A 26,072-nucleotide genomic window follows, 5' to 3' on the forward strand; every position below is an offset into this window, starting at 1 on the left:
CAGCTGTAACAATTACCGGGTGAACACCCCAGGGAAGGGCACAAGCCTGGAAGAGAGCCGGCCCCCATGCCGGCCCACCCCCACTTAGTCCTACCAGCAGGTGCTGCTGGGTCCGCGGCCTCTAGTCCCTTTCACAGGCCTTGCTGGAACCCACGTATTTGAAAAGCTTGGTGAGATCGGAACAGAGGCAGTCCTCAAGCGGGATATATTTAAGAAAATACCAATGCTTTATTTTTTTTTTTCCTTATAAAGACAGCCCTGCTGTTGGCTAATTGAAAGGATGTACAGAGTTCTCATGAGTAAACAAGAGTTTCCTGCTGCAGGCTGCATATTGTAATGCCAAAGAAGTGACACGAAGGGGGCAGAGGTGTAATGCTCTCATCTTCATAGCAAAAAAATGCAAAATAAGACAAAAAATTAAATGGACTTAATGCTGGGCATTCCCACAGGGAAAAGGCAAGAGGACTTTTAAGTCGATTGATCAGTAGTTGTGTTGTGTTCAGGGCCGAGCCACCCTCACACCTCTTTCCTCCTGTCTCCAGCTCTCCACACCGGAGGTACAGCCTGGGACTCCAAGGCTGGGCGTCAGGAGCTTCTGCTTCACAGCCCACTGAGACGTGATGGGGCAGCGGGGTGGGCGGGCCAGAGGCTTGAAGACCAGAGCAGCCGGCTCCGTGAGGCACCTACGTGCAGCAGTGTCGCATGTGGAAGTTGACGACATACTCGGCATTAGTCCTCTGCACGGAGATGGCAAAAGGCTCGAAAGGGTGGAAGGTGAAGGCAACGAGGCGTCGCACCGTGTGGTTGATGGGGCGGCCCAGTAAGCCTGCCTGAATCTCAAACTTGAGCAGACCAGAGTCCCGGGCGTAGAACCTAAACAGAACAAGGAGAGGAGGAGAGCGTGAGACAGACATTCACCACCACCTTAAAACCTGAATAGCAGGGGACTCATGAATTAACCAGGAGAAGGCAATGGCACCCGACTCCAGTACGCTTGCCTGGAAAATCCCATGGACGGAGGAGCCTGGTAGGCTGCAGTCCATGGGGTCGCTATGAGTCGGACACGACTGAGCGACTTCACTTTCACTTTTCACTTTCATGCATTGGAGAAGGAAATAGCAACTCACTCCAGTGCTCTTGCCTGGAGAATCCCAGGGATGGCGGAGCCTGCTGGGCTGCCGTCTATGGGGTCGCACAGAGTCGGACATGACTGAAATGACTTAGCAGCAGTAGCATGAATTAACCTCACTGACGAAATCTCCTCTAACGTCAGCCCCCAGTCAAAATTGCCTATGTCTGATCAGCTCATTTTATGAGCACAGAGATTATGAATTTTACTATGCTGGCCCGAATCACTGGGTCATTTGTCTTTCCCAAGATGACCCTTAGTGATGGCCTTGATTACGGCCTCCCCTTTTCCAGCAGCTATCTGCCAGCTACCTACCTGCCTAGGCCAGGGCTGGAAATGATAATGCAAGCCAAGCAGGCATGCTTAAATGTTCAGGCAGCCACATCAAACAAGGTAAGAAGGAAAAAGTGAAAATAATTTTAATAATATTTTAGTTAACCTAACATCAGCATCTAAAGTATTATCATTTCAACCAATGATATAAAAGATACTAAAGAGATATTTCATTTTTTTTTGTACTAAGTCTTTGAAATCTGATGTGTATTTGACACTTGAGCACATCTCACGTTAGTGCTCACCAGCCATGGGAGGCTGGTGGTTACTAGAGGACAGTGCAGATCTAGGTGCATATCTTGAGTTCTTCTTTCCTCTTTTTAAAATTTATTTTATGTATTTTTGGCCAGGCTGGGTCTTTGTTGCTGTGCAAAGGCTTTCTCTAGTTGTGGTGGGCAGGGGCTATTCTCTAGCTGCAGTGTGAGGGTTTCTCATTGCGGTAGCTCCTCTTGTTGAGGAGCATGGGCTCTAGAGCTCGGGCTTCAGCACTCGTGGTGAGTGGGCTCAGTAACTGGGGTACAATCTTAACCTCTGGACCACCAGGGAAGTCCTGAGTTTTTCACTGTTAAGAAGAAATTCTTTTGGAAGGTTCTTCTTTTGCACACACAAAAACAAAATACTAACTAGTTTCTACTTTTTCATCTAACACGGTAAGAACAAAGAAGCTTCCATCCATCCCAGGACTTAAATGCCTTTTGCCCATATGCAAAGCAAGTGCCCTGTGAACTTGGGAACCAGAGATGATTGGCAGGATTGGGGCTGAATTGGAGGAAGCTCAAGAAAAAAGGAGCTCTGAAATAAAGAGCTCTACAATGCATGTCCCTCTTGGAAAGCAAATATATAGGAGATAGAAAGATATTCGTATTCCTTGATTCAATAATCCAAGAGCTTATATCCTCAGAATTTAAGTGAAGTAAGTAGTGATGTGAATAAAGATGGCTACTATAGCATTTGGGCTTCTCCAGTGGCTCAGCGGTAAAGAATCTGCCTGCCAATGCAGAAGACATAAGAGACCTGGTTGGATCCCTGAGTTGGGAAGATCCCCTGGAAGAAGGCATAACAACCTACTCCAGTATTCTTGCCTGGAGAATCCCACAGACAGAAGAGCCTGGTGGGCTATCGTCCACACAGTTGCAAAGAGCTAGACATGACTGAAGCAAGTTAGCACGCACATAGCATTAGCTCTAATGTAAAAATGCAGGTAGAGAATAAATGTTCAGTAACAGGGGAACAGCAAAATAAATTATGCTACATCTATTTTATGGAATAATATGCCATTGTCAGGACTGTAACTTTAAGGAATATGGAAAATGTTTATTAAATAAAAGCAGGCTACAAGGTACTATGCCAACCGTAACTACGACTGCATAAATGTAAACACACACACTGGCAGAGACTAGAATGGAATATATTTAATACAATAAAGGTGTTAGAGTAATGGCATTACCTCTTCAAATGACTTTAATATCCTTACATTTCTCATTTTAAATTAAAAAATAAATAAGAATTACAAGAAGTCAGGGTTAATGGCATTTCCAGATTTGTTACTTAGGTTAATCTTTTCAAATCAGAAAGGCAGGGCAGTTAAAAGGGAGACAAATGTCATCTCGGGCTATGTGACAATGTCAAATGAGCCCAATTATCTGCTTTTATGTGTGAAAACCTTCCCCTCACCTACAAGGTCCCCAGCACACAAAGGGCTTATAATGTAAAGCTAGTTGTTGGAGCTCCTAAATCTAACTACCAGTTTACAGGAAACAGGGGGAAATGAGAACTGCCAGGGATGCGATAAGCAAAAATCCAGAATGTGGGGAATACTACCAGACGAACAACCTGGTTTTTTCAACAACTTCACTACAAAGAAAGTAACAGGGAAGCAGAACCCATAAAATAAAAAAGACTTAGAGGACAGCAACCAAAAAAACACATTTGGACCTTCTTTAGGTCTTGACTGGAACAAACTGTAAAAAGAATATATACAAACAATAGGAAAACGTGAAAACTCAGTTGCTATCGGTGATCTTAATATAGGTTTAATTTTCATAAGATGGAATAATGGTATTGAGGTTATATTTTTCTAAGTCCTTATCTTTTAGAAATTCATACTGAAATATTTACAAGTGAAATGCTATGATGCCTGGGCTGGCAGGTGGGAGGGGAGCAGTGGTGGGAGAAGGAGATGAAACAACACTGACCGTGAGTGACGGCTGCGGAGGTGGGGTGATGGGTACAGAGCTTCATTACAGTCTTCCACTTTTATATGCTTAAAAATCTCCTCAATAAAAAAATTTTCAGAACTCAATTACAATTTCCCAAAGGAAATATTACAAACAGTAATTAATCGCACAGAATATGTTACACAAGCCTATTTAATACACAACGAAGCTGGATTATGAAATACTAACTACCACTGTTTCTATGTGAAGAAGACCTTCCAGAACCCAGCTCACACATCCCTTGAAATAACCCCACGGTGGAAGTTGTGCCAGCTCCTCTCTCTAGCATCTGTGAAAGCAAAAACAGAACAACCCAAGCTCCCAGCACGGAGGGACAGGAGGGTCTGTGAGCTGGACACTCGTGACAAAGGAACTGCAAGGTTTTCAGAGTAACACGGCAACCTGCGTTCCAACATTCTTCCAACCGAGGAAGTGTGGGTTTCTCCAAAACCTACTTGTTCCCCCATACTGTCTCTCTTTTCCATTAGGTAACAGGAGGGGATAAAATAATTTGAGCTGGGTAAAATGTAAGTCTCAATTATTTTTACGTTTCTTGTGAAATGGTATTATGTCATTAAATTGAAAAGTATGGTTCTCTTCCCTGGCTACCTTAAAAACAGAAACAATACTTATCTGAATTGGATGTTTTGAGGAGAGGCAAAGAGCAGAACTAATTAATTTTTGATACTAATGCCTAAATGATCAAAGTGAAAGTGGCTCAGTTGTGTCCAACTCCTTGTGACCCCATGGACTATACAGTCCATAGAATTCTCCAGGCCAGAACACTGGAGTGGGTAGCCTTTCCCTTCTCTGGGGGATCTTCCCAACCCAGGAATCAAACCCAAGTCTCCCACATAGTGCAGATTCTTTACCAGCTGAGCCACCAAGGAAGCCAAAGCACCCACATTAAAGAAACAGCCTGGGCTGTGACTTGAACCTGTTAGTACAAGTAGACAGAGTCACAGTGAAGTGATGCTCAAGAGAAGGAAGAGAAAGTGGCCGCCTGCGCCCAGAGGCAGCCAGAGCTGAAGCACCTGATAGGGTGGTCTCCGCAAGTCTTGGGTCGCTCCATGACCGACACCCACTTGTCATCGTAGCTAAAGAGAGACAGGTCAAGGTAGGGGCTGCCGCTGTAGGACTGGGCGCTGATGGGGAGCTGGCCCAGCAGCCGGCGGACGGCCTCCGTGTGTCCTCCGTACTTGGCGTTGACGATAGTGTCTTTAAACCTGAAATAAAGCACCGGGGACGAAGGCTGTGTTAGCGGTGCACAAGTTGCCTTGGTTTTAAATTGACAAACATGTTTAAAAACAACATATCCTGAAAACACAATCTAGATACTGAACTCTCACACCTCCCAAGTCTACACATCTCCAAGGTGAAGAAGTGAAAGTTGATCAGTCTTGTCTGACCCTCTGTGACCCCACGAACTGTAGCCCACCAGGCTCCTCTGTCCATGGGATTCTCCAGGCAAGAATACTGGAATAGGTTGCCATTTCCTTCTCCAGGGGGGTCTTCCCAACCCAGGGATCGAACCCAGGTCTCCTGCATTGCAGGCAGATTCTTTACCATCTGAGCCCCCAGGGAAGCCCCTCTGCATACGTACAAATATTCTCAAAAAAGCAGAAAACAGAATGAAAAACTGGAAACACGAAGTTACTTAAGAAAAGTTAGCAAAGATCCTACGAAAGTTAAAATGAGTATAACTAACCTCTGACAATTATTTCTGTTGAAATTTATATATTTCCCCCAAATTAGAGCCTTCGACTGCATTAACAAGGAGATGCAAAGGATCCTGGACAGAAGTAGTATCTGACTCTTCTTGAGATCAGTTATAAGCCAACTTGCATCAAATCTTTTGAAAAATTACTGATCCTTTGTTTTAAATAAAGCTGGAGAGGGAATTCCCTGGCAGTGCAGGGGTTAAGACTCTGTGCTTCCACTGCAGGGGCTTGGGTTCAATCCCTGGTTGGGGAACCAAGATCCATATGCCATGCGGTGTGGTCAAAAAATAAAAATAAAGCTGGGAACTAGCTACCTATACTTCTGCAGAAACACCAGAATCCAGAAGCACATAATAGGAACACAGAGTCATCTATCTCACTTATCTTTAATTATGGTAATAATAATAATGGAGCAGTTATTTCTCACAATTATAATGAATACTAAACTTAATACCCTTTGACCAAGTATTTCAATTCTTCTGGAAATCTGCCCTAGGGAAGAAAAATCCCTGTGCACATTCAATATACCAGTGGTCATGACAAAGAAAAAAAAATGACAGGAATATTAAAAACCTAATGGAAAACTATTATTTTCAAAGATAATGTGGTAACAGAAGAAATGTTTATCATTATGGTAAGTAAAAGAAGTAGGGTACAGGGAGCTCCCTGGTGGAATAGGGGTTAGGATTCCAGACTTTCACTGCCTGTGGCCCAGGTTCAATCCCTGTTTGAGGAACTGAGATCTTGCAGGCCACACAGCACGGCCAAAAAAACCCACAAAAAATCAGTAAGCTATGTTCCGTATATACAGTATGATTGAAAACACACACAAAAATTAATGTCTTAAAAAAAAAAAAACAGTGGAAATACATCGAAATGGTCATAGCTGTTTTCATCAGTTTTATTTTTTAAAATCTCTACATTGAAGTACATCACACAGTTTAAAAATCAAAGGAAAAATAAATAATTTTTTAGTCCTGGGGAAATGTGATATAACATCTCACCCTTGAAACTTGTGGTATAAAAAAACTCAAATGTTCCTAATTTTGATGAGACTAGAGAGGTTGATGAGATGGGTTTTGATTTTCGTTTTCACTGTCAACCTGCAGGGCTAGACGGACATCAACACTTCTCAGTTCCCCTAGAAGGAAGCCAAGCGTCAACACTGCTTTTCCATTACTTCTCTTAACAGTAATTTTTCACAGCCTTGGTATAAATCCTAAAATTAAACCCTGGGCTACACAAAACTTATTTCTTTCCTTTCATTTGATCCTGGGTTCCTTGGATTTCAGCCCTTTGTCAGCCAAGATCTAGTTCTCCACCCTGCCTGGCTCACTGGCTTCAAAAGGTGATTTCAAATGACGGGGCTGGCCCGTGGCTGTGATGACCACAAATCAAAGCCTCCGTGACCATCCACAGGCTGAAGCCGTTCCCATTGCCCACAGCGCCCACCACCTCTACTCTCAGATGCCCAACAACTAAAAGATGAAGCTGTCACCCCTCTGATGTCTTCAGCTGATTAACTCCTGGTGCACTGTCCCTCTGTCCAACCACCCTTCTCTCAATTCACGATTTCAAAATTCTCAGAGGTGATCCTTCCCACACCATGGCTTCCTAGTTCCTGGACCTCCTTTCTGTGTCAGCAATGCATTCCCACATCATACCCTCAATCTCACTATTACCAATGACTGCACCTCCATAATCTCAGGGAGCAGCACAAAGACTCCAGTTATCTTCTCTCCTAATTTTCCAGATAACTCTGCTCATCCCAGCTTCAACATCCTTCAACTGAAATGGGACCAAAATGCCACTGATTCTACCAACTTCTCCCCATCCTATGCCTTCATCATAAACTCTTTCCCTTCCTGTGCCAGCTTACATTTCACAATCGTTGAAATCACAGACTTTATACCCATGAACTCATGGATAGAAATGTTGCCACAATGCTGCAAGGCACTCATGCTGCATTCCCACAGTCCGGCAAGTCGCCCTCTCCCCTCGATGGCTACTTCCTCCTCCCCACCCTCCATGCTCACCCTCCTGGATGGCACTGCCTTCTTCGTAACTGACAGAAGCCATGAAAAGAAAACTTTTTAAAGCTCCCATCAGGAAACAGAATGCAGTACTTTTATTATTGGATCACTGCAATGGTTTACTAACTTCCAGCCTATCCCCCTATGATCTATTCTTAAAACAGCAGCCAGAGTGACCCTGTTAAAACATAAGTGGGAGGGACCGCCCTGGTGGTCCAGTGGTTAAGACTCCAAGCTCTCACTGCAGGGGGCACAGGTTCAGTCCCTGGGTAGGGAACTAAGATCCCACATGCCACAGGGTGCTGCCAAAAAAAATGTCCGTGAGACCACGTCACTCGTCTGCTCAGATATTTCAAACACTACACAATCTCATCTATAGTTAAAGCCAAAGCCTCGGAATGGCCACACGTGTCTGGTCCTGTCTCTCACCACACACCTCTACCTACTCTGCCTCCTGCTTCCTCTAGCCCAGCCACCCCAAGTTCCCTGGTGTTCCTCAAATGTCTGACACCCACCTCTGGACCTTTCCATTTACTATTCCCTTTGCTTGTTCTAGTCTTCCCCTGATGGCCACATGGCTTGCTCCCTAACCTCCTTCAAAAGCTTTACTCAAATATCTCCTTCTCAGTGAGGCCTATGCTGAGAACCCTGCCAGGACAGCACAGACAATCTCGTCTCAATACATTCAAACCCAACAGATATTCTAGATATTGTAACCTTTCTTTGGGTACATCCATGAAGGGAACCTCCCCCTTCCTGCTTCCACCTGGTCCAACCCGCGGCCAGTCATCCTGGAGCCTCCCTTTAACATTATCCTCGGAATTCTCTGTACTTCTCTCCACTGTTTGACTCTACTTCCTGTATCATTCTTTCGTGGTTTATTGGGGGATAATATCTTTCCGAGGCTTCCTTAGAAAAAGAACATGGGAGGTAATTTTTTGAGACCTTACATGTCTGAAAATATCTTTGTTAAACCCTATTATTTCGATGTAGAATTCTAGTTTTCAAATCTTTTTTTTGCAGAATTCTGAGGGCATGATTGTAATGGCTTCAAGTTATACCATTAATGGCTTAATTTTTTATACGTGAAATGTATGTGTTCTTTCTGAAAGTTTTTACAATTTTCTCTTTATCTCCAGTGTTTTAAAATTTCATGATGATATGTCTCACTATGGTCTTTTCTTTATTGACTGTACTGGGTACTTGATGGAGTTGTGATGTGATGATAGGTTTAATAATTATTTCCCTGAAGGGAAAAAAGCCCTGGTTTGCAGTGCTTGCCAGTTTCTGTGGTGTCACTTCTTCTGCTGTGGTCAATTTCAAGGCGCCAAAGTGGCAGCACTGAATGCAGAGCTGTCACGAGATGAGCAGCAGCGCACCACTACACGGCGTTTTCACCGAACAGCTGAAATAGTTACAAATAACCTCAAGAGTACAATAGTCAAATAACTGTCAATTAATGGTTAGGAAATAATTAATTTTTGATAATGGCTGTGTTTAACAACTTGATTTTAGAAGCTCCTGAAAGTTTAACGGTTTGCTCTCACAAGCCAGAATGAGCCAGCTCCAGCACACCATGCATGGGATGGTGCTTGCCAATCTGGAACTGTGTGTGTGTGTGTGTGTATTCTTCTTTTTCCTTTGGCCATGTCATGTGGCTTGTAGGATCTCAGTTCCCCAACCAAGGACTGAAGCCAGGCCACTAGATCACCAGGCAACTCCCATGAAAATGTGTATCTTTTAATATTAGGAAATGGTTGACATCGTTTCCTCCCTTTCATTTTTTCTATTGCTCCTTCTGGAAGTACCCACATATTGGATCTCCTGGGGAAATGCTCTAAATTTTTTTTTTAATCATTTCTCTCCAATTTTCTTACTCTTATCTTTTTTTTCCTACTTTCTCGGAGAGTTTCTAAACTATATCTAACAAAGTTTAGATTTCTAAAGTATCTCACTTAGCATCACTATTCTAGGAATGTTCCTGTTTTTATAGTTTAAATTATTTCAATTAATACCATGTTCATTTTTTATACTGTTTTATCTTGGTCTCTATCTTTTAAAATAAAGGCTTTCTTTAAGTGACTCGTGATCTCTGATGTGCATTTTTTCTTAACCATTTATTCTAACCTATAATAGTAACAATAAAAATCCATTTCACTCATTTTTACCAGAAGTTCTTTGAAGACTGTAAAACTGACCCATTAGAACCATGCCTTCACAAGAAACAAAAACAATTTTGATTTATATGTACACTGTATTTTCAATGCAGCAAAGTATGATAAGATGATTGATAAAATGTTATTAAGACACAATTTTGTGGGGAAGAGGGATAAATTTGAAAATAAGAAGAAATATAAAAGTTCAAACATTACAGGAAAAACTTACCCTGAGCTTTTTATGTCAAATATGAATACTAAATTACTATGGTATTATAGTACTATAGTACTATGGTATTATAGAGTCCCTTGGCTATATATAAAAGTCTTAATACCTTAAACTTATACAATGTTATATGCCAATTATATCTTGTAATACTTTTATTTTTAAATGTCAATGTTTAATATGCTGAAAACTGCATCCTCTGCCACTATTTAAATTTAACAGTAAGAAATTTAAAGAGCAACTTAAACATTAATGTGTGAGATCTACAGTTTTCAGAACCATTTGCTGGTAAGAAGCAAAATTTTGAAGATCATGAAGCTAGAATGTTTATTTTCTCTTCCTACAATTTCACTTAATTATGGGTGCACTGTGAAATAAATTTTCAGAAAACATAGCCTCCTCTAATTCCTGATGTTATTCATTCAACAAATGCCTAATAAGCTCCTCCCACATGGAAGACACTGGCCGAGGTGCTGTGGATATGGTGGTGTATATGTAACAGATAAAAACCCCGGCCCTCATGGAGCTTGGGCCTTCTGGTGATCTCTTTGATATTTTAACTGTACCCAGCTTTTGTTATTAGTTGATAATAATCTACTTAATTTAAAAGTTAATTTAAGAGACAAAAATTCATTTCAAAATGAAAAAAGCAAAAGCTGATCCATATTTTGCTTCCAAAAATCCTTCTATACTGAAGAGAGATGCCAGTCAGGCTGAAAATGTGTGTGAACCAGAAAAAATAAAAGGGCATGTTTACTTGTCTGAAAATCAATATCCACTTATTTTTAATCACGTACTATCCTTCTATAGGAATACGATGCCAGTGAATTAGATATCTGCCTTGCCCATTTCCCCCTGCAGCAGTAATGCTTATTCTGATTCATCCACTCACTCTGATCTGATCTATACTGGAACCTAAAGCAGCTATTTTCTATAATTGGCTAAGGTATGTGGAACGTTGATGAAACACTGACTGACTTAAGTAGGGTTGCAGGCAGGCCCTTGGTCCAAAATCACTAGTCATTTCACAATAATATACTCAGATAATTATGAGAAGCTCTGGTTCTTAGCAGGTGGGTATCAACTGAGGGTGACTTAGGTGTTCTGAGAAGGGCCTCCAAGGGTATCTTCTTCAGGTTGGTCAGTTTCCCTAGGGAATTAACTCTAATCTCCTGCCTGAAGAGTATATGCCTGGATGCCATATCTGATAAGAGGAATAGGAGTCTACCCTACCAGTATATCAGTTTTCACTTAATTCTTGGTTTAAGCATGATGAGTCTCATCTCTATTCTCAGCCATGTTTCATGAACTTGAAACCAGAGCCTGCATGGTTCGATTTGTCCAGAGAATAAACCTCTAGCCTTTTGCTGAGTTGGGGAAGAGACAGTCATTTGGCAGTTGGAGGCTTAAGGAAAGGAACTAGAGTATCTGACTTTAAGAACGTCATCTAGGGGACTCCCTGGCAGTCCAGTGGTTAAAACTCTACGCTTCCACCGCAGGGGACACAGGTTTGATCCCTGGTCGGGGAACTAAGATACCACAAGCTTCAAAGCACAGCAAAAATAAAAAAGAATGTCATCCAATCCTTCAGAGGTATATAGGACCTCCAGTTTCTTGACTTTTTCCAGAGTTCTCTAGTGCAAGACAACTTACTTCTTGATGGGTAAGCTCTGTAGTCTTTTTTGTTCTCTGAGGTATGTCAAGTTAGTTATCACTCATCCATTGGCTCTTCAGCTTCTAAAACTCTGTTGATATCGCCTCCCCATTCTCTTTCCTCTTGTAGGTTTACATGTCTTCATCCTTCATTGTCACTTTAAGTAGGGTTTTGGGATACAGCAGAGATAAATGCATGTGTTCAATGCACATGTCTAACCAAAAGTTATAAAATTATTTCCTTATTCATTCAAAGTTGGTGATGGACAGGGCCGCTGCAGTCCATGGGGTTGCAAAGAGTCGGACACAACTGAGCGACTGAACCAAACTCCACTGATGCGTTCAAAAATTATTTTAAGTGCTTGACAGTGCACCACTGCAGACACAGCAATAAACTAAACAAAGACACGGTCTCTATCTCTCTGCAGGTAACAGACAGTCTAGGAGGAATCGCAGACAACACACAAGTAATCCCGCGGGTGCTAAGAGACAGACATTTAGGATGACACAGGAGGTTACAACAGGCAGACCGACCCAAGGCCAGGTGGGCAGAAAGAACATGGGAAGGTTTCCCGAAGTAAGCAACTACTGGCTCCACACCAACACATTTTCTACAGAAAAATTAAGCTGGTTAAGTCCAGTGGAGCAGCTTACCGGCGCTGGATCTGCCGTGCAAAATTGTTGCTGGAAGCTGAGCAGGGAAACTGGACTTCACTATGCAGGGTAGCGTTCCGGAAGAGATCACAGAAGTTCTCAAAGAGCTCCAAAAGCTCATCTGACGTGTTCTCAAACACGGCGATCACCTCTGTTGTGACCATGTTGTACACCACAAAGAAAGATGCCTGCGGAAGAAGAGAGAGACCCAAGGGACAGCTGAGCATAAGCCCTTACCTAGCATATTCATCATTTGGCTGAAAACTCAAACTCCCCAAGTAAAACAAGCAAACAACTCCACTCCGGCTCTACAGCAGCAACGTGATGCCTAGAGTTCTGGAAGAGGAGGAAGCCTCAGTGGGCTTGAACCATCAAGACACTCAGAGCTGCCTGATTTCCCACTGTACCTGTGCTGCTGGAATTACTGAGTTGCTCAGCATATATGTATAAAAGGGCTTTCAATCTTGCATTTCAAACTGTGTGCAAATTTAGTACGTTTCCTTTCAAGTGCTTATTCCCTACTTATGCCCCAACCCACTCTGAGATTAAAAACACTTTTCTAAAATGCCAGATTTAATTTTCCTTCCTGCTGAGAAAGTGATTTGCAGTCAGGAGCTGCCTGTTGACAAATTATTTTCTCTTGTATGTGTATAGCAGAAAGTTCAATTTGGGGGCATTTCCTTCTCTCTTAATATTTCTAACATGCAGAGAGACATCTTAAGCACACCATGTCCACCTAGGCAAGTTGTAACCAAGCAGGGGACTGCTGCTGAACAAATGAAAAAAATCAGAGAAGTGTTTTCCATTTCTTTCTTCATAAACGTTCTTTTGGCCAAGAACGTTTGTAATACATGTTGGACATTCGTAGCAATTCAGATCAGAGGGGGAAACATGAAAAGCATTCAAATGCTATGGGTGGCAGAGTTACTGCTTTCCTCTTCTCTGAACCTCCAGTGCTCTGCTCAGCTTAACACTGAAGCGCGAGGTACCCCGAGTTTTTGTCACAGTGAATGTGGCAGTGTGGGTCTACCACCAGGACTCTAGAAGTTTCCAGAACACTAGGATTAGTATTCCGCCTCCTAGGATTAAACCTGAATCTTCATTACCAATTTTTGGAGACATCTGGCCCACCTGTTTCACCAGTAATTAGTCCTTCCCAGAGCTTATATTACATGACTTTTGCGGTCACCTGGAAATTAAATTTGGCTGTAAATTAAAGAGGCTGGAGGGTAATCTGAGAATAATACCCATAATATTAGCAAGGCTTTGTGTTGAGGTACACTTTTTACTCATTAACCTTATTGGAACCTATCAAATTAAACTGGGGAAGGAGGCTGGAGGACAACGAGGGGAGAGTTTGGGTTTAAAGTTACAAATTCTGTAAGCAAAGCACAGAGCTCTAACAATATTGCTGGCTATGACTTACTGTAGCTACCGGACATAAGGAGGTCATGTTTTAGCGAAGGAGAAAAGGATAATCTCGAATGCGGCAGTCACAGACATCATACTCCCTCCAAAACAAAAAGCTAATTACAGCTCAAACCTAAATACAAGATGGACTCGTGTCCTTTCTATAAACCTGGACGACACTTTGATCACATGAGGGCTTCACCAGGATCCATCGTGACTGTGTGAATACAGAATTACACAAACATTTACTAACATTCCCACCAGGGCAGACTGGGAGATACAGGACAGAAGGGTACAGAAGTCAACGGCTCTACCAACACCCTCTCATGACGCCTGAGATGAACTGGATGCTCACCCACAATGGTGACTGGCTCAATGGTGACTTCATCATTAATAAGGAAGTAAAAAAATTCAGGAAAAAAAAAATCTCTAACAAACTTATTACTTAGATCTCAGTGGGCTTCCCTGGTGTCACTGGAAAGAATCTGCTTTCCAATGCAGGATACGCAGGTTGGATCACTGGGCCAGGAAGATTCCCTGGAGAAGAAAATAACAACCCACTCCAGTATTCTTGCCTGGGAAATCCCATGGACAAAGGAGCCTGGCGGGCTACAGTCCATAGGTTTGCAAAGAGTGGAACATGACTTAGTGACTAAATAACAACCATTTTAGTCACCTCTGCTCCCCCCCCCCTTTTTTTTTTAAGAATACACAAGGTATGATTCAGAAGAAAAATATTAGAAACCATTTTTCCATGGATGGTTGGTAAGGTCTCAGGAGACAATTTTCTGTACAGTTTCTCTTAAGGGCAGAATCAGCTACAAGTCAATGAGAGAAACCAGACTCAGCTGACTGCAGTTTACTGGCTTGCTCTGTTGTACATTTCCAAACTCGTATATAAGGAGACAATGTGGAAACAGGAGGATGATGGGGGGTGGGGTGTTGGTTCCAAACTGGGAAAGGAATACATAAACGCTGTATATTGCCACCTTGCTCTTATACGCAGAGTACAACATGTGAAATGCCAGACTGGATGAAGCACAAGTTTGAATCAAGATTGCAGGGAGAAAAATCAATAACCTCAGATACGTAGATGACATCACCCTTAAGGCAGAAAGCAAAGAGGAACTAAAGAGCCTCTTAAAAGTGAAAGAGGAGAGTGAAAAAGCTGGCTTAAAACTCAAACTTCAGAAAACGAAGATCATGGCATCTGGTCCCATCACTTCATGGCAAACAGATGGGGAAACAATGGAAACAGTGAGAGACTTTATTTTATTGGGCTCCAAAATCACTGCAAATGGTGACTATAGCCATGAAATTAAAAGAGACTTGATCTTTGGAAGAAAAGCTATGACAAACTTAGACAGCATATTAAAAAACAGAGACATGACTTCACTGACAAAGGTCCATCTAGTCAAAGCTATGGTTTTTCCAGTAGTCATGTATGGTTCTGAGAGTTAGACCATAAAGAAAACTGATTACTGAAAAATTGATGCTTTTGAACTATGGTGTTGGAGAAGGCTCCTGAGAGTCCCTTGGATTGCAAGGAGATCGAACCAGTCAATCCTAAAGGAAATCAGTCCTGAGTATTCATTGAAAGGACTGATGCTGAAGCTTCAATACTCTGGCCACCTGATGTGAAAAACTGACTCATTAGAAAAGACCCTGATGCTGGGAAAGATTGAGGCAGGAGGAGAAAGTGTCAACAGAGGATGAGACAGTTGGATGGCATTACCGACTTGATGGATATGAGTTTCAGCAAGCTCCAGGAGTTAGTGATGGACAGGGAAGCCTGGCGTGCTGCAGTCCATGGGGTTGCAATGAGTCAGACATGACTGAGTAACTGAATTGAACTGTAAAGAAGTTAGGTCTCTCACTTGGTCAACAATCAAGTAGACAGCTCCTCAAAGGGAAATGTCCAAATCGCCGTGAGGTTCAGCATGGTGTTTCAACCCAAACGTCTTCATGGTTTCTGTACTCTTAACACAATACCTTATTCCTATTTGTGAAATGCATCTTCCCCATCAACATCTTTCACCCAAACTAAAAAACCCTCAGAACCTGCAGTCCTGATGATTCACTGGCAGATCAAAAACTGGCTTCCTTCCCATCTTATCACTGCTCCACAATCTATGTTCCAGCGTGTGGGCAAGGTCAGAGTAAAGTCATAGAGCTTAACTCTGTTAAATGAACTGTCCCATTGGTTATAATCTAAAGATTTTGTGGGGAAGTATACTGACATCATTTAAGTAAGAAAAAAGACTAGTTACAATCTAAAGATATTGTGAGAAAGTATATTGATATCATTGAAATAAGAAAAAAGACTAGACTTTTTAGAAGATTTTCTTTTTTTGTATGGTGGGTTCATTCTCATTGCGAGAACTAAAACAGACCAATAAGTATAATCTTCCACAAAACCAAGGCACTATCCATAGGGAGTCAAATCTTAACCTTAGAGCATCTGGGCTTCCATCTCCAGGGTACTGAAAATGCTCTGCAGAAGTATTAGGGTAGGGAACCTCCCTGGTGGTCCAGTGGTTAAGAATCTGCCTTCCAATCCAAGGGACATAGATTTGATCCTTGGTCAGGGAATGAAGATCCCACATGCTGCAGAGCAAGAAAGATGGCCCTGCTTGCTGCAGCAAAGACCCAGTGCAGCCCCCCAAAAAGTAAAGCTTAAAAAAATAAATATTAAAAAAAAAAAGAAATAGGATAATATTCACAGGGTTGACTATCTATATGTCAATGGCTTGAGATTTAGCTTCCATTTGTCCAAATAAATACACGTGGCTAGAGAAAAGTGGAGCTGTTTTAAGTTCGGCTGAGCCCTAGGGTAGCAAAAATTCAAGATCCACATAAAATGTGTTATTTCTGAGAGGCTGGCCACAGGCAAAGTGAGAAGCCTTCCCAAGGAGACGGGAAGGGCAAAGGGCAGGACGGCAGCTCCTACCTGCGACGGATCTGTGACTCGCAGGGTCACCACGTCCTCACTGGTGTACTTGATAAACAGGTGGTTTTCATCCAGAAGCTGCATCTTCCACATGCGCAGCTGCCGCAGCTGGTCAAAATATTGAAAAAAGCGCCTCTTGGCCATGGCGCTTCCGTCCTGCTCTGCCCGGCGCCACAGGTACACCAGCAGCCGGTGTTTCAGGGAGTTGATGAAGGGGTCCCTGAACGGGTTGGCCATGCCTGTCTGGCTGTCCCGCTGCACCTCGGGGAACATAGCCGACACGGTGAGCAGGTCGTCCTCGTAGCAGAAGCGGCCGATGGTCCTCACGTCGATGAAGGTGCCCTCGGGGGTCACCTGGAAGACGTGGATGGTCTGCTGCTGCACCGACAGGATGGCCAGGATGTTCTTATACAGGTACAGCCCCTGGTTGTGCGACAGGACCACCTTGTCGCACTTGAAGGTGCGCGTGTCACACAGGCGGCCGGTGTGGAGGTCAACGATGTGGAGGGAGTAGTCCTCCAGGGGGGACCGGGGGTTGGGGGTCACGGACTCGCTGTTGCGGTACACCTCGTAGAAGGGGGGGTGTGGCTCGTCCGGCAGGTAGGCGGCGGAGCCCACGATGACGCAGCGGCAGTCGTCCGTGAAGAGGCTGCACTCTCGGTTCAGGTGCTCGCCGTTGGCCGCGACGCTGGTGATGTGCAGCAGGACAAAGAAGCGCTCGAAGAGCCGGCCGCGGATGTTGACGGACCGCTGGTCGTTGCCGTTGGCCAGAATCTCCCCCTCGTAGCCCTGCAGGAGGTCCTCGGCGGCCTGGCAGCCCTGGTACTCATAGATTTCCAGAGACGTCTGGTCGGAAGAGAAAGCAATGAAGTAGCGTCCGTCGGGGGAGAACTTCCGCAAGAAGCAAGGCGGCTTCTCCACATTGACGACCGTGAAGTTGGGGAAGACATTCTGGTGGAAGACCCGGACCTGGTGCCAGTGGGTGCCTGCCTTGCCCGAGCTGATCCGCCGGCGCTCCAGGCGGTGAATGACATTTTGGTTTTGGATTCTTCGAGGTTTGATGGTGGAAACATGATGATCCATTATCACATCTCTGCATGGGAAAGTAAAAAAGAGAAGTCAAGAAAACAAAAATTTACCAAAACATAAATACAGATGACCTTTGCACAAGGCGGGGCTGAGGAGCACCAACCCTCTGCAGCTGAAAATTTGAGTATAGTTGGCTCAGTATACGTGGTTCCTTCCTGTCCACAGATATTCCACATCCATGGATTCAAACGATGTGCAGTAGTGCAGTATTTACTGTTGGAAAAAATGCACGTGTACGGGGGAAGGAGAGGGTGGGATGAATTAAAGTAGCACTGACCTATATACACTGCGACGTGTAAAACAGACAGCTAGCGGGAAGCTGCTGTCCAACATGGGGAGTCCTGCCTGGCGCTCTGTGATGACCTAGAGGGGTGGGGTGGGGTGGGGGTGGGAGAGAGGCTCAAGAGGAAGGGAATATATACATAGTTATGGCTGATTCCCGCTGTTGTATGGCAGAAACCAACACAACATTGTAAAGCAATCATCCTCCACCAAAAATAAAATAAAAATTATGAATGGCTTTAAAAAAAAAATCCATGTGTAAGCGGACCTGCACAGTTAAAATCTGAGTTGTTCGAGGATCAACTGTGTACACAAAAGTCAAATACATTTCCTCCATATACCCTGGGTGGAGGAGCTCCCAAGATGACAGTGATTGGCATTTCTCCTTCCCAAGCTACAGTTAGTAAGTGGTCCAGATAGCTTTGAGTCTATCAAAACTCAATTTTTGAAGGAAGGACCAAATTCTCTAGGAAGACCTTCGAAGCATGCTCAGCTGTTGGGAATATTCAAAAGAACAAACCTTCAAATACATCAAATTTTCTCAGTGTAAACACCACATTCAGTGTGTAATTCATATAAAAAATATATTTACTGGGCTGTTAAGAGGTCCATACTACCCAAAGAATCTACAGACTTAATGCAATTCTTATCAAAATTCTAAAATCATTTCTGGCAAAAATAGAAAAATCCATCCTAAAATGTACATGTAACCTCAAGGGACCCTAAAACACAATTTTGTAAAAGAACAAAGTTAGAAGACTCAGACTTACTGATTTCAAAAAAGTGTGGCACTGACATAAGATAGAAAAATATACCAAATGAAGAGAATTAAGACCTGAGAAATAAACCCTCCCACACATAAACCCAAGTCTTCCCTAGTGGCTCAGACAGTAAAGGGTCTGCCTGCAGTGCAGGAGACCCGGGTTTGATACCTGGCTTGGGAAGATCCCTTGGAGAAGGGAATGGCAATTCACTCCAGTATTCTTGCCTGGAAAATCCCATGGATGGAGGAGTCTGGCTGGCCCCAAACCATGAGGTCGCAAAGAGTCAACACGACTGAGCGACTAACACACACACACACACACGTAAACCCAAGACTAGAAATTCAGAGAACACCAAACATGATAAACCCAAAGAAATCCATGCCCAGACATATCATAGTCAAACTGTGAAAAACTAAAGCATGAAGTAAAAATCTTGAAAGCAACCACATAAATGATACACTACCCACAAGGGAACAACAATGCATATACCTGTGGATGTCTCATGAGAAACTATGGAGGCCAGAAAGAAGCAAAGCAACATTTTTAAAGTGCTGAACCAACTGTTTGATCATTCAAATCTCAGCTAAATAGCAACTCTTCAGTTTTTCCCTGATGACCTTACCTAAAGTCATGCCTTTTTCTATCCACATCAACCTGCTGTTTACCTTATTTTATTTTCTTCAGCCCTTATCACTTTCTGAAACCATTTGTTTGCTGTTTTAGTATCTGTCTTCCCACACTGGACAGCAAGCAGGGGCCTTGTCTAATTCCTTGCTGAATCTCCAGCACCTAGGACAGCGCCTGAAGCACAGCAAGCGCTCACAAATAGAAATGAATGAATGGAACAACATTTGACAAAGGTCATCCAGGATAAACAACACATTAGGTAAAATAAAGGAGGAACATTTCAGAAAGAAAGTAGCTTAAAAAATACACTTAAAAAGAGTGTAGTGTGGTACACTTGGAAAACACAATTCCAAGTGGTTAGAACACAGGAAACACAGTGATAAGAGAAACCTAAAAAAAGCAGATTGGAGCCAGATTAGAAAATACTTTGTGTGCCATGTCATGCAAGTTATTACAGGTTTTAAGCAGAGGAGTGACTTATCCAATCTGTATCTTAGAAATAAAAACATACAGACAGTGGGAATTTGTTTACATTCTGTCTCCTGAAATTAGAAATGCCTGGTGTAAGTATATATACTATCTGTGCTGTGCTTAGTTGCTCAGTCGTATCCGACCCTCTGCGACCCCATGGACTGCAGCCCGCTAGGCTCCTTTGTCCGTGGGCATTCTACAGGCAAGAATATTGGAGTGGGCTGCCATGCCCACCTCCAGGGGATCTTCCTGACCCAGGGATTGAACCCATGTCTCCTGTATTGCCAGTCAGATTCTTTACCACTGAGCCACCAGGGAAACCAAGAATACAGGAGTGGGTAGCCCAGCCCTTCTCCAGGGGATCTTCCCAATCCAGGAATTGAACCAGGGTCTCCTGCACTGCAAGCGGATTCTTTACCAGCTGAGTTAGTCCAGTTAAAAATGTGCATACTTGTATAACTAAACAAATCAAGTTTCTCAAACTACTAGTCACAATTCATTAATATATTTCCTACTGATTTAGACTAGAGCAAAAAGACTGCAAACCACTGCTCTCAGGCCAAATCTAGCCTGCCTGTTTATTTTTATAAATTTTTATTGAAGCACAGTCATACCTACTTATTCACATGTCACCTATGGCTGCTTTTGCTTTACAACGGTGTAGTTGATTTGTTAAGACCAAAGACCACACAGCCCACGAGCTTAAAATCCTGACCTAGAGAAATGTCTGCACGTATATAACAGGAGACATATACAACGATGTCCGTAGCAGGGCTGTTGGCAACAACAAAATCTTGCCAATACTCCAAATGTCTATCAATAGTAGACTAGCTAAAAAAAAAAAAAAAAAAAAATACAGTAGACTAGCTAAATTCATCCAGGCACATTCATGCAGGGGAATCTTTTTGTTTTATTTATTTTTGGTTGCACCATGACACTTGTGGGATCTTAGTTCCCTGACCAGGGATTGAACACAGGACCCAGCAGTGAAAGCACCGAGTTCTAACCACTGGACTGCCCGGCAATCCCCACACGCAAGCAATGAATTAATGCACTACAGTCATATATAACAACAGAGACGAATCTCAGACACAGTGTTGAATGAAAAAAGCAAGTTACAGAATACATACAGTGTGATTTCCTTTATATAAGCTTCACACAATTTCTAGTTTAAGAACACAAACACATATGGCATATAATTAGAAACAGTAAAGGAATTACAAACATAAGATTCAAAAGTGGTTACCTCTGAGGAAGTTTAAGAAATGGGATGGGAGTTAGGGACACCCTGGCGGTATTCTGAAGTGTGGTGTGTTTTTTTTTTCTTGAATTAGCATTCATTGTACTGTTACTCTTTTAAAATTACATATTTTTTTAAAGTAATACTTGTGCTTCCTCAGAATTTTTCTTAATTAGAAAACAATCACTGTGAAGGGAAAACAAAGGACAATAAAATGAAGTCTGAAGTACACAAAAATGCACACCATGAGAAACTGCAGAACTGCCAAGTTGGCTCTGACTTTCTCAGCAGACAAGGCACAGGAAAACACAGTTATAGACTCTACACTGCCAATAAGATAAAAACTTAATAGCTGCTTGGAAGAAGCACAGAAATTCCCAGCACTGAATTTTAAAAAAAAATCTCTCATGAGTTTTCTAAAAGGATTTTGGCATGATTCAGTAAGCAATATCCTCCACTTCTGAGCAAAAATAAACAATATTGAGTTTCACACAGCTACTCCTTTTCACAGTGACATAGTTCATGTGCACATTTTGATATAGCCCCCCCCAAAAAATACTAGTAAGGTTTAAGCAGTTTTAAATACCATGTACAAAACTACCTAACTCACTCCCTGTCCAGGACATCTTTGCCACTCGCATCCTTCGAACCCAAGATGGGGGCTGGAATCAGATAGGGAGACCAGCAGGGGATGAGAGCCAAGTATGGCCCACGAATGGAAGAAGGAATAGGCATTTGATACCGTCCAGCAGACTAACTTAGGAGAAGGCAATGGCACCCCACTCCAGTACTCTTGCCTGGAAAATCCCATGGACAGAGGGTAGGCTGGTAGGCCTGGTAGGCTGCAGTCCATGGGGTTGCTAAGAGTCAGACACGACTGAGCGACTTCATTTTCACTTTTTACTTTCATGCATTGGAGAAGGAAATGGCAACCCACTCCAGTGTTCTTGCCTGGAGAATGCCAGGCACAGGGGAGCCTGGTGGGCTGCCATCTCTGGGGTCGCACAGAGTCAGATATGACTGAAGCGACTTAGCAGCAGCAGCAGACTAACTGGCTTCCCTGGTGGCTCAAAGGTAAAGAATCTATCTGCAGTGCAGGAGACACGGGAGACTTGGGTTCAATCCCCGGGTCAGGAAGATCCTCTGGAGGAGGGCATGGCAACCCACTCCAGTATTCTTGCCTGCTGCTGCTGCTGCTAACTCACTTCAGTCGTGTCCAACTCTGTGTGACCCGATAGACAGCAGCCCACCAGGCTCCCCCGTCCCTGGGATTCTCCAGGCAAGAACACTGGAGTGGGTTGCCATTTTCTTCTCCAATGCATGAAAGGGGAAAGTGAAAGTGAAGTCGCTCAATCTAGAGAATCTCAAAGACAGAAGAGCCTGGTGGGCTACAGTCCATAGGGCTGCAAAGAGTCAGACACCACTGAAGTGCCTGAGCGTGCACAGCAGACTAATCACAAATAAACGAATCAGATAAAGCATACTAGTTGTTTGACTTACAGTCACAGATCATGTTAAGCAAACTAGATGCTTAATTCTTAAAAAAAAAAAAAGTATATACATTTTGAATAGTCCCACCTTAAATTCTCTGACTTGTCTTTTTAAGGGAAAAGCCACCAGTACTGTGATGGGGGAAGAGGGGTGGGGTGGGTGGAGGTGAAGGCCTGCTAGCTTCAGCTCCAAGTTGTACAGAAAATCCTCACTTAATTTCCTAACCCTTCTCTCAGTATGCTCTCTACCTGCTCCATATTTTATATCACACAATGACAGTTTTTAGAGAGATGGTGGAATTTGGTCTTTTTCAACCTGTCTTGTTATTCCAATTATAAACTACATACTCATAAAAACTCAGACAATATAGAAAAAGTACATAATGAAAGTCCCTTCCAGTCAGAGTAGGAGTTACGAAAAATGTTAGAATGACTTATGATGTTTTTTCCAAAAGCGGACCCTCTACCCTTCCCTTCCTCTAGTTAATGGCACAGCCACTCGCCTGCTGCCAAAGGAACCGGAAACCTAAGAGTCTCCCTTGGGACCTCTTTCCCTCAGCCGCCATATCTGATTATTCAGTCCCCAAACTCTGAAGCTTTTACCTCCTCAACTGTCCTCTAATGTCTACCTTCTTTCTATCATGACCAGCCAGCACCCTTACCCAAAATGTTCATAACTTCATGTCTACATCATTGCAACCACTCCATAAGTGGTCTCCCTAAATTCCTGTCCACTTCCAATCTGCTTAACAACCAGAGCAATCTTTTCAATATTCATTTCTGATCACACCCTTTCCCCTGTGGATTAAAACAAGTATTGGATTGGCAAAAAAAAGTTCATTCAGGTTTTTCTGTTACATCGGCAAAAAAAAGTTCATTCAGGTTTTTCTGTTACATCTTGTCTTAATCTGTGTGCTGTGCTGTGCTCAGTCGTTCAGTCGTGTCCAACTCTTTGCAACCGCATGGACTGTAGGCCACCAGGCTCCTCTGTCCATGGGATTTCCCAGCCAAGAATATTGGAGTGGGTTGCCATGCCCTCCTCCAGGGGAATCTTCCCAACCCAGGGATTGAACTCAGGTCTCCCACATTGCAGGTGGTTTCTTTGTTGTCTGAGCCACCAGGAAAGCTCCACAGGGGAAAGAAACAAACTTTTTGGCCAACCCAGTATCTTCCCATTGCTCTTAACACAAAGGATCAAAATCCTTATATGCCTTCTCTTTGCCCGTTTAATAATTTAACGGGCAGCCCACCTCCTGTCTCTGAACCTTGGCACATGCTCTTCATCTCAGTCTAAAAAAAGCTTCTCTTCAATTTGCCAACTTAACTCCTATTTCAGACATCAGCCTAATCATCACGTCCTCAGGGAAGTCTTCCTTCACCTTTCTATCAGGTATACCAGTCATATGTCACCTTCATTAACACTCACCACACTTGCAACTTCATCTCTGCATTTTATTTCTGTCTGTGGCACTAGATAGCTTCCCAGGTGGCTCAGTGGTAAAGAATCCGCCTGTGGTGCAGGAGATGCCAGTTCAATCCCTGGGTTGGGAAGATTCCCCTGGGGAAAGAAATGGCTACCCACTCCAGAATTCTTGCCCGGGAAATCCCATGGACAGAGGAGTTGGGTGGGCTACAGTTCATAGGGTCATAAGAGTCAGACAAGACTAAGCAACTAAACAACAAATGGCACTGGCTCTAGATGGTGAACTCCTGGCCAGTACACAAACATTATATCCTGTAAGCCCATCATGGATTTGACCCATTGTAAGCCTCCTTTTCTGAACTTTCTTTACCAAATCAAATATCCACAAGGTCTGTTCCTCTACCTAGCAGGTATTTCCTCTGGCCCTTGCCACATTTTTCAAGCTGCAGCTTAAGTGTCATCTCCTTCAGGAGGTCTTCTCTGACCATCCTGGCTGAAAGAGATCTTTTTCACTTTACCATTGCTTTTCCTGTTTGCGTCCTTACTGCTGCTGCTGCTAAGTCGCTTCAGTCGTGTCCGACTCTGCGCAACCCCATAGACGGCAACCCACCAGGCTCCCCCGTCCCTGGGATTCTCCAGGCAAGAACACTGGAGTGGGTTGCCATTTCCTTCTCCAATGCATGAAAGTGAAAAGTGAAAGTGAAGTCGCTCAGTCGTGTCCGACTCCTAGCGACCCCAAGGACTGCAGCCTACCAGGCTCCTCCGTCCATGGGATTTTCCAGGCAAGAGTACTGGAGTGGGGTGCCATTGCCTTCTCCGTTTGCGTCCTTACTAGTCATTGCCATAATGTGAATCTGTATTTTCGTTTGCTCAGCTAAGTGTTTACTGTTCGACTCCCCCATAAACTCTCCAGAAAGGAAGCAACCATGCCTACTTTGGTCACCTTAGTTTTTTCAGAGCCTAGCACTGGAGCTGGCCCATAACATGCATCCGTACTTTATCAACTGAACGAAAGAAGAAAGCCTAGCTGAAGTGGCCACTAACTCATGGTGCGGTACTAAGCTAGATACCCGGTCAGTTTCCCTATGCCGGCAGGTGCACGTAACCCTCTATTCTTTCTGACGGCTTCTTAAACGGGAAGGGGCCACCTAGGGGCGGGCACACATGCCCAAGGGGGCGCCCCCGGAAAGAAAAGCCCGGGGCGGGGCCTCAAAGGGAAGAGCATTCTAAGCGAGGCGGGGGCCGCAGGACCTAGGCATTATGCAGGGAGGGGGCAGCCCCATAGCGGTAAATCGAGGAGGCCTCGGGGAGAGCCTGACGGGCTGAGAGGCTGGAACAAGGAAGGAGAAGTCCTCACCTGTCCGGTCCGGGATCAAAGGGCCGGGGCAAGGGACACCCCGGCCTGCTGGGCGCGCGCCAGCCCCGGCCCCGCCCCCGCCATGCCTTGGGACCCGGCACCTGCAGCCTCGGGCTCTCGCTTCCGCGAGCCACCGGAACTGCGGCATAACGAGAAGGGAAGAGGGGAGAGCGCGGCACAGTCCAGCTGACACTAAGGGACGTTACAGCGCACCCTGGTGCCCAGAGCGGGGAGGGTCAAAGCCAAAACAGTTACAGTGGCTGCGAAGGAAAAATGGAACCAGGCACCCTAAACATTGGAAGGACTGATGATGCAGCTGAAACTCCAATACTTTGGACACCTGATGCGGACAGCCGACTCATTGGAAAAGACCCTGATGCTGGGACAGATTGAGGGCAGGAGGAGAAAGGCGCGACGGAGGATGAGATGGTTGATTCAATGGACATGAACTTGGGCAAACTCCAGGAGATGGTGAGGGACAGGGGGGCCTGGTGTGCTGCAGTCCATGGGGTCGTAAAGAGTCCGACGCGACTGGGCGACTGAACAACAACAATCCTAAACTGGGCAACGAGTGATCTCCTATGGCAATGTCTCTGCACCCTCTGGGCACATTTGCAAAAATATGAATTAAAAATTAATTGTCACCTCTTGATTATATGCACCATTTCATCAGCTGAGAAACTATCGGTTTTCTGTTGTTTCCTCCTCAATAATGAGTGCTTTAAAGACTGGGGCTGTACTGATCTCTATGCCTAAGATATTTACTAGCACACAGCAGATGTATAGTAAAAATGTATTGCGCTAAATTAATCCTGTAACCTTTACTTGACTTTCATTTAGGTTATCTG

At 43.9% G+C, this 26,072-nt stretch overlaps 1 protein-coding gene across 1 annotated transcript; it reads right to left on the minus strand.

Moving 5' to 3' along the window:
* Window positions 1-227: 227 nt before the first annotated feature.
* Window positions 228-25,359, minus strand: DET1 (DET1 partner of COP1 E3 ubiquitin ligase). The gene is made up of 5 exons (XM_055556108.1): window positions 25,225-25,359; window positions 16,482-17,574; window positions 12,122-12,309; window positions 4,713-4,904; window positions 228-873 (listed from the first exon to the last, which is right to left on the minus strand). The coding sequence occupies exons 2-5, from the start codon at window positions 17,562-17,564 to the stop codon at window positions 684-686; spliced, it is 1,653 nt and encodes a 550-aa protein (XP_055412083.1). The 5' UTR covers window positions 17,565-17,574; window positions 25,225-25,359; the 3' UTR covers window positions 228-683.
* Window positions 25,360-26,072: the final 713 nt, after the last annotated feature.

Source organism: Bubalus kerabau, chromosome 19 (assembly GCF_029407905.1).
Source record: "Bubalus kerabau isolate K-KA32 ecotype Philippines breed swamp buffalo chromosome 19, PCC_UOA_SB_1v2, whole genome shotgun sequence".
NCBI lineage: Eukaryota > Metazoa > Chordata > Mammalia > Artiodactyla > Bovidae > Bubalus > Bubalus kerabau.